This window comes from Larimichthys crocea, unplaced genomic scaffold (genome assembly GCF_000972845.2).
Source record: "Larimichthys crocea isolate SSNF unplaced genomic scaffold, L_crocea_2.0 scaffold110, whole genome shotgun sequence".
Taxonomy (NCBI): domain Eukaryota; kingdom Metazoa; phylum Chordata; class Actinopteri; family Sciaenidae; genus Larimichthys; species Larimichthys crocea.
This window is the reverse complement of record NW_020851508.1, coordinates 74,566-87,338: the sequence shown is the minus strand read 5'-3', so window position 1 is coordinate 87,338 and position 12,773 is coordinate 74,566. Positions and strand designations below refer to the sequence as shown.

Sequence of the window (12,773 nt, the reverse complement as noted above, 5' to 3'; positions counted from 1 at the left end):
CCTGAGGGACGACTGCAAGCGAAGGGTTGCTGAGCGACGAGTGCAGAGAGCCAAGAGCTTCAGAGAGTTTGGAGAAGGATTGGCTGCTTGAGCGTGATTGGATGTTGGGGTTGCTTCGCGATGCTGCAGGGAGGGGTGACTGAAGCGTGCTCTGGTAGAGACGCCAAGGAGACCTGAGGAGAAAAACAAACACAAGACAGACCACTCAGAGACATGAATGACATGTAGATAACGGTAGCGTCAGTTTGCTAGCTGCGTTAGCTCAGTTTGCTCGCTGCTGTTAGCTCAGTTTGTTAGCTCTGTTAGCTTGCTAGCTGCTGTCGCGCAGTTTGTAGATGCTGTAGCTCAGTTTGCTAGCTCTGTTAGCTCAGTTGTGTAGCTGCTGTAGTCATTGTTAGCTGCTTGATGTTAGCTCATTGGCTAGGGCTGTTAGCTCAGTTTGTTAGCTGCTTAGTTGATTAGCTCAGTTTGTTTAGCTGCTGTTAGCTCAAGTTTGCTTCATGTTGTCCTGCCGTTGTGCTGTGTAGCTAATGTTAGCTCAGTTTGTTAGCCTGCTGTTAGCTAATGTTAGCCTCAGTTTTGTTGCTAAAAGTTTAACTCAGTTTGTTACTGCTGTAGCTCGGTTAGCTCAGTTTGCTAGCTGCTGTTCGCTGCGTTAGCAGCTTCAGTTTTGTAGCTGCTGTTAGCTATGTTAGCTCGTTTGTTCAGCTGCTGTTTTAGTATGTAGCCTCTGTACTCTGTTTAGATGTCTTGTTAGCTAGTAGCTCAGTGTTCGGCTGCTGTTAGCATCATGTTGCCGTTCCACTCTTTGTGCTTGATGTAGCGGTGCTGTGTTAGATAATGTTTAGCTCCAGTTTGTTAGCTAAAGTTTAGCTCAGTTTGTTAGCTGCGTTAGCTAGTTGCTAGCTCTGTAGATACGTTAGCTCAGTTTGTTAGCTGCTTGTTAGCTCAGTTTGCTAGCTGCCTGTAGATAATGTTAGCTCAGTTTGGTAGCTGCTGTTAGATAATGTTAGCTCAGTTTGTTAACCTAAAGTTAGCTCAGTTTGTTAGCTAGTTATCAGTTTGTACGCTAAAGTTAGCTCAGTTTTTGCTAGCTGCTGTAGCTGCTTTAGTTTGCTAGCTGCTGTTAGCTCAGTTTGTAGCTATGTTAGCTCAGTTTGTTAGTGTGTTAGCTAGTTTGTTGTGCTGTTAGCTATGTTAGCTCAGTTTTATTGCTGTTAGCTCAGTTTGTTAGCTGCTGTTAGCTCAGTTTGTTGCTGGCTGTTAGCTAATGTTAGCTCAGTTTGTTAGCTGCTGTTAGAATGTTACTCAGTTTGTTAGCTGCTGTTCGATAATGTTAGCTCAGTTTGTTAGCTAAAGTTAACTCAGTTTGTTAGCTGCTGATGTTAGCTCAGTTTAGCTAGCATGCTGTTAGCTGCTGTTAGCTCAGTTTGCTGCTGCGTTAGCTTGCTGTTAGCTCAGTTTGTTAGCTGCTGTTAGCTATGTTACGCTCAGTTTGTAGCTGCTGTAGTAATTAGCTCAGTTTGTCTAGCTGCTGTTAGATAATGTTTAGCCTCAGTTGTTAGCTAAAGTTAGCTCAGTTTGCTAGCTGCGTTAGATAATGTAGCTCAGTTGGTAGCTGCTGTTAGATAATGTTAGCTCAGTTTGTTAGCTAAGTAGCTCAGTTTGTTAGCTGCTTTAGCTCAGTTTGTAGCTGCTGTTAGATAATGTTAGCCTCAGTTTGTTAGCTGGCTGTTTAGCTCCGTTTGTCTAGCTGCTGTTAGATAATGTTAGCTCAGTTTGGCTAGCTGCTGTTAGATATGTTAGCTCAGTTTGTTATAAAGTTAGCTTCAGTTTGTTAGTAAGTTAGCTCAGTTTGTTAGCTAAAGTTAGCTCAGTTTGCTAGTGCTGTTAGCTCAGGTTAGCTCAGTTTGCTAGCTGCTGTTAGCCTCAGTTTGTTAGCTGCATGTTAGCTCAGTTTGTTAGCTGCGTTAGCTCAGTTTGTTAGCTCAGTTTAGCTGTAGCTGGTAACAAAGTACAAACTAATCTGTCCTCGTCTCTGTGGTTCAGTTTCAAACACAGCGTCTGTTCGGGGAGTCAGCCCCTCCCCAGGTGACCTCAGCAGGTGTAAACATCAGCTCTGGTCCCCAAACACACACACCCAAACCTCCACACACACTCCAAACCACACCTACACAATCACACACACTCCAACCAACCTCCAAACCTCACACATCAATCACACACACCTCTTACAAGCTGCCTTACTGCCCGCTTTCCTCTTTATATAAATCAGTAGTCATCTATAATATACATTCATGAGTAAAACACAGACAAACACCGATGTGATCGCAGGTCTGACTGCTCGTCTCCAGCCCAAACTAAAGAGGACCTTTGACGAAGACAGCTCAAATTAATCCTTGATAATAAAACCTGATGAAATGTTTGTTCAGTTTTTTGCCATAAATTATGACGTAAAAACAAACAAACTGTGAGCTATGGTTTCCAGAATGTTACCATAATAAACATGGAAGCTTCAATAAAATGCTGCGTGTTTTTTCCACAATCATATTTAACAAAGCAAAACGTCCCCATGGCACCATGCACCCAGTCCCCATGACCCACCATGGTCCACCATGTCCACCATGGTCCACCATGGTCCACCATGACCCACCATGACCCACCCATGGTCACCAAGCCCCACATGGTCCCACCATGGTCCCACCATGGACCCACCATGGTCCACCAAGACCCACCATGACCCACCATGGTCCTACCCACCATGACCCACCATGGTCCACCCCAGACCCACCATGACCCACAGTCCCCCCTACCCACCATGACCCACCATGACCCACCATGACCCACCATGGTCCACCATGGTCCATATAATGATATCATAAAGGTACAGTGTAGACCTGATCTACTTCAAAGTCAAACTTCTGTTATAGATTTATAAATAAATCTGATATCTCTCATATGGAGCTGTGGTGGGCGGAGAAACTAAATGAATGAATCACTGGATAACCACGGAAACACCGTGAACTAAATGTCAGGGGATCACCAAACTCATTAGTCAATTAGTCAATTATCTCAGGGGGGTTTACAATCTGTCCAACATCCTCCACACTCTGTCTTTAGACTCAGGTAAAACCCTTTGGTGGAGAACATGGGAGAGATCCCTTTAATTGAATGGGTGTCCATCCATGTGCGCTGCTCGTGAGGCTGAAAACTGCTCCTCCTGGTTCCAGGTAAGACTTCATCTGTTCACCTGGTTTAACTCTTTAAGGTCTGGAGACTGAGCTGACAGCAGCTTCCTGTCTGCGGTCGGGCACAGTCACCTCATAAACGGTAAAACACACATTTTCCGACCCACAAAAAACCCCCTCCTCCCTTTTGTCTCTCTGAGGTTAAATTTAGAGCGCTGCCCGCCGTACATCCCCCTTCGCTTCATCTGATTCGCCCACATACTTCCTCTGCTAACCTTCACATTAGTCACTTAGCTGAGCGTTTGATCCAGACAGATTTGCCCAAAGACACTTCAGCAGGAGGAGCTGAACTCTTTACATACACATTACACATGTGAAGTGACGTCCGGACACAGAAACACTTAAATTAACCTCTTGCACTCCAGCCTTCTGTGTTTACATCAGCTCTGTGTCATATATGTATTTGTTTTATTCAAATACTGAAAGTTTAGAGCGCTCTGTCTACACGGTGGTACGTGACCTGCCTGTGGTTGTTCTTCATCGGTGATTAGTTATGAGCTAAAGTTTTACGCTAACTTTGTAAGTGAAGGTGATTAAATCATAAAACAAGAAATATTAAATACTAGAAAGAGAGTGCAGATTAGGTGTACAAAGTTTTCCACCAAATTACCCTGATTTTACGGTAATAAACTTTTTCTTCTAACTTTAATTTTACGGTTTAAAGTTGGTGTTTTGTTCCACATTTTAAAATGTCTGTAGATTTTATGGTGAAAGCTGCCAAAGCACGACAGTATGCTGGGAAATATTACAGTGTTTTACAGTGTCTAATCTAAAATACAGCTTTATTCTGTATAAATTCCCTTCAAAATGTCCAGTAAATAAAGCTTTACTGTACACAGGAAGACACAGTCATACTTCATAGTATATTTTACGTCTTTTACTGTCGTGGTTTGGCAGTTTTTCACTGTAGAATCAGACCGAGCATCTTAAAGTGCCGCCTGTACGTACCTTGTGTGTGGTGGTGGAAGTTGCCATTGCCTCCCTGTGCGTTGGCGGCGTTGATGCCCAGTTGAGTGAGGGTGGAGGCCAGGTTCCCCGTGCTGCTCCCCCCACTCAGAGAGGAAGATCCTGGGTAGCCAGGCTCGTCCTGGTCAAGCGGCGTGGGCAGCGGGGAGGGGAAGTGGAGGCTGGACAGGTCGGGCAGCGAGCCGCCGGTGTTGAGTGCTGACGGGACGCCGTGAGCCGGCGTGGACGGCTGCTCCGGGGACGTAAAGATACTGAGAGGGAACGACAGAACATTTAAATATATTTACGTATAATTCTGATATCATAGTGAGCAAATTGTGATCGTGTACTTCAGAAATCTTGAAGCTCAGTTCTCCAAAACCTTGACTTCATAACTAAACTTCTGTCTGTTTAACTTCCTGTCCCTCGAAGTATTCCCGGTATTCTGATTCTCTCTGGTTAAAGTCTGAAGAGAACTTTTGATATCTGATGCCGTTTTTGGTTTTGTGGCGACATCTGAGTTCAAGATGAGGAACACAAAGCAACAGACGCAGCAGAGGAACCGATTACTGCCTGCAGGGAGGCCAGAGTAAAAAGATCCTGTCTTTAAACACAGCCATTGTTGAAAGCAGAGTGGTTATGACATAATGCAATGTGTGTGTGTGTGTGTGTGTGTGTGTGTGTTTAAAGTCAGACTTACTTGATACCAGGGACTTCACAAGACTTTGGGCGGGACGACAACAGAGGCAACTAGACAGAGAAAAAAATCATTGTGAGTCTCAAATGTTGAGATACTGGATAATAAAATGAGTTTGTTCCATTCAGCTTTAGTATTATAAGTTTGAGGTTAAATAAAAACTTTAAACACACCATGAAGAACTTTTTAAAGAACAAAAACAGACGATATTAATCTGAGAATTAAAGAAATAAAATAAAAGGGGAAACAGCTCATATGAAGTTATGTACGCCGCACACACCATTCACGTCTAAGGATTTGTATCGTGCACAAATATATATAAATATATATAAATATAACAGTAGATATGTGAACAGAGGGATCTTCATGTCTGTACCTTCTTGGTGTCCCAGGGTTTGAGCAGTTTGCCCTCGTCCAACACGTTCTCTTCGATGGGTGGGACGGGGTACGGAAACACTGAAGGACAAAACATAGGAAGTGTGTTAATATGTTCAACCTCCTCTGTATGATGGTCGAGTGTTCATCATCACATCAAGACTTGAAGCTTCTGAAGTGATCATAACACAAAGCCTGCAGACGTGTAGCTCTAAATGTTTGTGGGTGCAGAAGTCACTGTCACCACATGCTGCAGATTTAAAAGGAAAAAACGATCCGTCACTTTTTCTGGGTCCAGTATCGACACTGTTCAGACATGTCATCACTCTTAAGAGTTGAAATAAGAAACTTTGTGTGAGTAACGACTGCAGAAATGTCTCTGTCAGTCCAACTGGAGTCCAAAAACTTCAGCTTCAGTGATATGATCCAGAGAAAATCTCATAGCATGTCAGATCAACGATGCTCAACATGTGAAATCAAACATGTTGTCATGTGCTGAGCTTCCACGGAAGATTCTGAATCCTGCACAGACTAAATGTCGTTGCTTGTTATCACGTGCTTTCTACAACATGTGACTGTGGCGAGGAACAGTGTGAGAGCGGAGGCCGGGATGAATGATGAGTCCCTGCAGGGCTCACACTCAGACACAGCTTTGCTTTTTGTTTCGATTTAGGGAAGGTGTCAAAACGAGAAAGATGAGAAATGATGATGACATCAGGGAGTTTTTACACGTTACAGTTAAAAGTACGACCGACTGTTGGAGTCCAAACTGGACAAACATTCAAACCTTTAACTTAAATTAAACTAAAGGCAGTTTTAATCATTTATTATTCAAACCATCTGAAATATTTTCTGTGTTTCATAAATGACAGAAAATCTCTTTGAGGTTTGGACTGTTCCTGTATCATCCTGAGCTATAGAAAATCTGTAGAAAAGCTGTTTTCATAACCGGGCTCAGCAGCTTCAATGGACATGATGGCAGAGGAGAAGAGAGTGAAGAGGACGCTGACGGAGGAAGCTAAGAAGAGAAAAGGAGAGAGTGAGCGAGCAAGAAGCCGCCGGACAAGAGTAAATGTGTGTGTATAACTCACTTCTTCTGCCCTCTCCATCACTCTGACCTGCAGGATCACAGACAGACAGACAGACAGACAGACAGACAGACAGACAGACAGACAGACAGACAGACAGACAGACAGACAGACAGACAGACAGACACACAGACAGACAGACAGACAGACAGACAGGTTTGTTAGAGTTTATACTGACTCTGCAGGCAGTTGGAGGAAAACCTGTTCAGACTTCAGAGATGTGTATCCTGAGCAGGTCACCACATCTCATATGAGTCAGACAGTCAAACCTTTCCTGATGAACAAAGCACCTGGTGGGCTCTTATTGGTCGACGCTCCTGATTTTCAAAGTAAAATCAAATCTTCCCTTTGCAGATGAAACACAGATTCTTAAAGGTTTGTGTAAAAATGCTGAACGGGGATCAATACTTAGACGTTAATAAATCATAAATCATCACGTCAGTTCAAACTAAATTCTGCTTCCAGCTTCACTGGAGGTATAAAAACAGATTTTCATACAAGGGAAGAGAAACATGTTGTTCATTGGTCCAAACATGCTTTCAGCATTTCATATACCGGTATATAAAGAGGACCCGCTCCCACTGTGGATATAAAAATAAAAATATTCTTATTTTCAGGTGATTATGAACGCATGAAAACATTTTCAAGTATATTTAATAAAGACTCCAAATCTTACAGACTGCATCTTTAAACTGTGTCGACATCATGGAGGTGATCTAACAGTGGGTCACGGTTTAGATAGATCGGAGTACTGTCTGCGTAAAAATGGAGATTTGTATTATGTTTATGAATAAAAATAACATAAGCTGACTGTTGATCTGATAAAGTGGGAGCTTAGAAATCGATCTAAAAATCTAAAATCAAAGTCAAGACTAAGAATAGATGTTAAGGCCGTTGTCTCTGATTCGATGTTAATTCTTGCACACACTTCTATCCAGGCCAGAACAGACGAACCGACTGAAATCGGAATCTGAATTATTCTCTGGCATCTTTTTAACAACAAAGATCTTCAACGCAGCACCCAAAGTACTCAATCATATCACACAGCTACTGACTTCTATCGGATAACACCGCTTGTATATCCAAACGGATGATATCTTGTATTAGACGCATTCAGACTGTTTTGTGTGTCAGTGTGACTCCGTTGGGAGTGTGGCCTCACCCGTGCGTCTGTTGCTCTGTGGGGTGAGGGTGGGTCCTCCCGTGGTGAAGGGGTCTCCTGTGGGAGGGTTCATCACGCTGGTGTGGAGGGCTGAGTCAGAGTTGGTCCTGAGGGGAGGTGAGAGAGACAGAGTGTTAGGGGACGTAGGGAGACAGAGAGGGAGAGAGAAGTTCAGGTAAAACTCAGCCTCAGCTTGTTTCTTCTTCTTACACGCGACATTTAATCTTCCCACGATTTCTTCAGAAAGAAAACTGAAAATACTGAACACTGACTTTTATATTTCTATGTGTAGTTATTCACACAGACATCAGACTAGTCCAGACAGACGTGTGACGTCACGAAGTGAGCCGATACCTGACATGACTCAGTTTACTTTGAGTCTTTACAGAAGCATTTACCTAACAGGAGCTCAGGTGATGCAGGTGAGAGAGTGGACTAAAACAGAGAGAGAGCTCGACAGTGATGACAGTAAATTACAGGAAAGGAAGAGAGGATCTGTGATGGTTTGAAAGGCCGGAAATCTCTAAATCAAAGTCAGCCAAGAAAAAGTCTGATACATTCTCAGTTTCACCCACATGTTTTGAAGACGAGGTGGGAGCTGGAGGGAGAAAAGAAGGAGGTGAAAGGAGGTAAAGAGAAAAAAAAGAGGATGAGGAGGATTCACCTGTTGAGTGCAGTGGTGGGGAGACGAAACAACTGGCTTTTATCCCCGGGGAAGTTTCCGGACCAATTCCTTTTCATGATCGACAAGAACAAAGTTATTTTCCTCCACCGAGCAAGAACATCGAAGAGAGGTGGTTAAAAAAAAAAATAACGGGGAAAAGAAGAAGAAGAAGGAGGGGGAAAGCGTGAGCTCGCAAAGCAAACGCAGGCGAAGAAAGGAGGACGATGGAGGACAGAGGGAGGCTGGCGTGTCACATGACGTGACAGGAAGCCGTGATCAATATCTGATTATCTGCGATCAGTCCGAGCTCGTTTGATGACATGCAACATCGTGACTGATGCATCATCACGAGGGCTCAGCGTCTGAACAACACAAACTTTATTAAGAGTAGCAAACCGGCCATTCATCGGTTTTATTTCAGCAGACTTCAGTTTAACTTTATTTTGAAAATCGACTGTTTCCGTGTCTGACTTCCTGTCAGCTCGAGCTGAACAGCCGAGCGGAGACGCTTCTGAAACGGACGGCGGGAAACTTTCCAGAAAGTTAAGCTCAGGAATTTTGGGAATATTCCAAATCAGAAATTCCATGGGAATTAACTGTAAACTGTGGGTAATTTAAACAAACATAAATATGAACATTTAGTTTTATTTGTAAGTAGAACTTTATCAAGTCTAAATTATTTTACTGAACAATATTATGTAGTCCACGAGCTCACATGTGTCTTCAACAGCCTCTGTGTGCTCTGGGCTCTAAAGTGTGGTCCAGGTACAGAAATCACCTGTGCAGGTAGGGGGCGTGGCCTCAGCAGCTCTGCAGTAAGCAGTGTGCTGTGATGTGACTGAGGAAGAGCAGATATTCAAGTGTACCTGCATGAAATCTGGTTGTTTTCGTCAATTTTCACCGACCTTCAATGTTGTAAATTCCCAGTTTATTCACATAAATTCCCATGGAAAGTTTCCAACTTTGCAAATTCACAGAATTTTGCAACCCTAGACACCGCTGGTTTCAGAGGTTGCGTTCGGTCCAGGCATGCTCATTGGAAGGTACACGCTGACTCCTGTCTACTGTAAACACAGATCAATATCCCCAACAAACTTTTATAGGAAACATGTAAACACGAGGAAGAAAACAGACTCTACGAAGGAGAAAACTCCAGGCCTTTATTTGAGATTAGAATTATTTCCTTTAATCAGAGACCTCCGTGTTCGCCGGGTGTTTCATATAATGTAAGAAAACTCACACTTTTCATGGCGCTGTTTAAAATGACTAAAAACTGTGGAACAACTCCAGACTTGGAGACCACAGACGAGGAGCACAGACAAACTCCATCCTGCACAGCTGCAGTTACAAGAACTGGACCAGAAACCTCCATCCTGGCAGGATGACCAAATCTCTATTGAATAAACACACTTTCTGTCTACAGACTCTGCTTCTCTTGAAATTCGACAGTTTGAGCCTCAATGAACTAAAACTAAACAAGCGACGAGTTAACTCTCATCCCGGCCGACTGAAGCCAAAGTGCAGGTGGGATGAATCGGCGGCTGGCGGCCTGACAAAGTGACAGCTGGAGGATTTTAACCCGAACAGTCTTCACTCGTCAGACTTTAGGAAACGGCTGAAGGTCATTTGCCAGCCTGGTGTGTGTTTTAATGTGCAGTGGACTGAGGCCAGTCTCTCTCTGAAGGGTAATTGTCGTCTTGTTAGAAGAAAACCAGAAAGGACGCGGGCAGGCAGGCAGGCAGGCAGGCGAAAATGAAATGACTGGAACTTTGCAGAAAACAGAAGAAAAAGCCAAAAAAAAAAAAAAAGCAGATTCCCAGAAGGACCCAAAAAAAAAGAGAGAAAAAAAGAAGTGAGAGCTCGTCAGAAACAACTCAGGTTTGGAGAGACGCCGGCAAAAAATCAACCGTTTAGTTAGTTGTCTAGAGGTTAGTGTTACTGATGAAAACCTTTGTGAAGCTCCAGTGTCACCTCATGTGATTCTGATGAGAGGAAACAGCCCTGAGGAGGCACCAAGGACACTTAGTGAGGAGGGAGGAGGTGAACCTCAGCTGAAGGACACTTGCCTTTTGAGTAACTGCACCTCAGTGCTGAAATTTGTTTGTTTTTCTCTGCAACTTTAACATTTTATATTCTAAGACAAGGAAATTGGAAATTTCTGTGATGAATTAAAGCAACTATAAAATTAATAAACCACAAACAGAATTTTAAATAGTTATTTTGTAACTCTAAACTCTGTGTAAAAACTGTAAATAAATGTAGAGTGTGTCTGACAGACATTATTACTGACACTGCAGCAGCACAGAGACTCAATAAAGTTAGTCAAAGGCAGCTTGAGGTTGCCGAGCAACCAGGGTCAGCTGCAGGTCAGAGCAATTAACTGCAGCTGTGCTCTGTCTGTGTGTGAGTGACTGCTGAGAGACACAGAAAATCTCTAAATGAAGCCCCTCCAACTAGTGGACACTAATGCCAAACGGTAGGTGGTATCAAAAAGCCCAAATGACCGTGAGCATCCTCATCTTGTCGACCATGTGAATGCTGAATTTCAGTGTGTGAAGTTAAAAAATGTGACCTGGGGAGAGAGAGAAAGAACAGGTGCCCCGTGCTCCTTTGGGAAATTTCTCCTCTCCAGTTTACATGGGAGTAGATGGGGCTGTCGGTGGGTGATCCTGGAGCATCAGTGCGTCTCCCGCCAAAACTATAAGTCTGACAGCTTCAGCAGTGATATCGCTGCGTAGCCCACGAATTTTCCTACGTTTCTATGTAGAAATTATTTCTGTAGAGTGACATTTGTGGCCACGAGAGCCGTTTGCAAATGTATTTTTTGACAAATGTTTCTCTCCCTCTCCACTCTAGCTCTGAAACATTCTACCAATACACACCCATTGTAAATGTTGGCCCACATTTTACAGTGTGTGTGTGTGTGTGTGTGTGTGTGTGTGTGTAGATGCTCTTAGTGTTGGATGTAAAAAGTTGGTAAGAGGACCTCGAGTTTGAAACTCTACAGACTACAAAGCAGATAATCATGATAATTTCCTCTATTTGAGGAAAAATAAATAAAATATAGAAACAGAGAGAAGAAAATGTATGAACTTCTTCTGACCTGTTTAGGTCTGTATTTTATCCAATGTTCTCTGAACTTTTAATTAAGATTATCAAAAATCAAATTTGTACTGAAACTCCGGCATCTTGTTTGTGATAATATTGAAAAATCTAAACGATATTTATGAGTTATGAAGTCAAACCTCAGGAAAAGGTATGTGGAGAGTAAAAGTACACCATGATCTGTAGAGATTTAAGATATTTCAACATGTTTTTTTTAAAGGTTTAGTCGAGTTTTTCAAGGCTGGAATAGTTTTTTCATCACTTCTTTACGGTGTGACATCACATCACATGATCATATCACATCTGACGTGTCACGAAAACTTCAGAAAGGTTTCCGAGCAGAGCAGACTCAAGACAAGATGCTGTGACAATTAACAGACAGACAGCCACGTCTCCATGGAGACAGACAGACACAGACAGGTCTCCATGGAGACAGACAGACAGACAGACAGACAGACAGACCGACCGACAGATGGTACCTTCTCCAGCTGGGGTCAGGAGGCGGGGACAGGTAGGCGGAGTTATACGGCGAACTGTCCACCTGAGGAGACGACTGGTTAAGGAAACACGTGACGCTGATTTCACTTTCTGTTTGGACTAACACTGCTTCTCTTTTTGTTTATTTTAAACATGCTTTCTCTTTCTGTATCGACTTCCTGTGAAAAAGAAAGATCGTTTAACGAAGCATCACAGTTTGAGTACGCTTTCACTTCCTTAACATGCAGACTGCTGACGTCTTTAAATCAAACGCACAGAGACTCCTTTCTACAAAACGCACTGAACAATCTGAACTGGGACATGGTTCTAGTTTTTTCATTATATTTTAGACACAGAGACACTTCAGACATCCCCTTTAACTCCAGTTTACTCCTCAGGTGTTGGACCACAGTCAACATCCAGAGAGGAAGTGGAGAGTACCTCGCAGTCCAAATAAAAAAAGTAGACCAGACAGAGCAGACTGTTCTTCCTTCAGCGTGTGAAACATCTTCTACCACTCCACAAAAGCCAGCGCTCTGTTCTTTACCGTGGTGTGCTGTGGTGGCTAGAGAGGCCAGCAGACTCAACAAAAGGCCGGCTCTGTGGTGGAGCTGGAACTGGACGGTCTGGAGTCAGCGGCGACCAGAGGAGGACGGAGGACGAGATCAAAGCCACAAGCTGAACTCTGACGTAGTGTGGACGGAGCCTCCAGGTCTGTGAAGTGAAGTCAACGTGCAAGCATCGAGAGAGTTCAGCACCACTCCACACATGACCACGTTCTCTAATGAAGACATCAAGTATACTCGACCAGCAGAGTTCTACAGGACGCTCTGAACAGCTGTTCTATTCACACTTTTCTTTTTTGTCTTCTCGATGTCATTTTCAGTCGATGAAATCAGAACTTTTTTTGTGCAAAGCTTGTTTCAGGTTTCACTCCAGCAATCAAACATGTAGAGAACTTCTCAGTATTCAGTGATGTTGTACCGTCACTCTAAACACAAACTTCTTATTG

General features: G+C 43.3%; 1 protein-coding gene across 1 annotated transcript in view; it reads right to left on the bottom strand.

Annotated features, from left to right (window-relative positions):
- The window catches only part of LOC109141940 (CREB-regulated transcription coactivator 2), a 42,564-nt gene that overhangs the window by 19,080 nt on the left and 10,711 nt on the right, over nucleotides 1-12,773 (bottom strand). Inside the window, 7 exon segments of the mRNA XM_027275399.1 lie at nucleotides 4,197-4,465; nucleotides 4,894-4,943; nucleotides 5,267-5,346; nucleotides 6,357-6,383; nucleotides 7,516-7,622; nucleotides 8,180-8,248; nucleotides 11,764-11,825. Of these exon segments, the coding sequence (XP_027131200.1) occupies nucleotides 4,197-4,465; nucleotides 4,894-4,943; nucleotides 5,267-5,346; nucleotides 6,357-6,383; nucleotides 7,516-7,622; nucleotides 8,180-8,248; nucleotides 11,764-11,825 (664 nt within the window).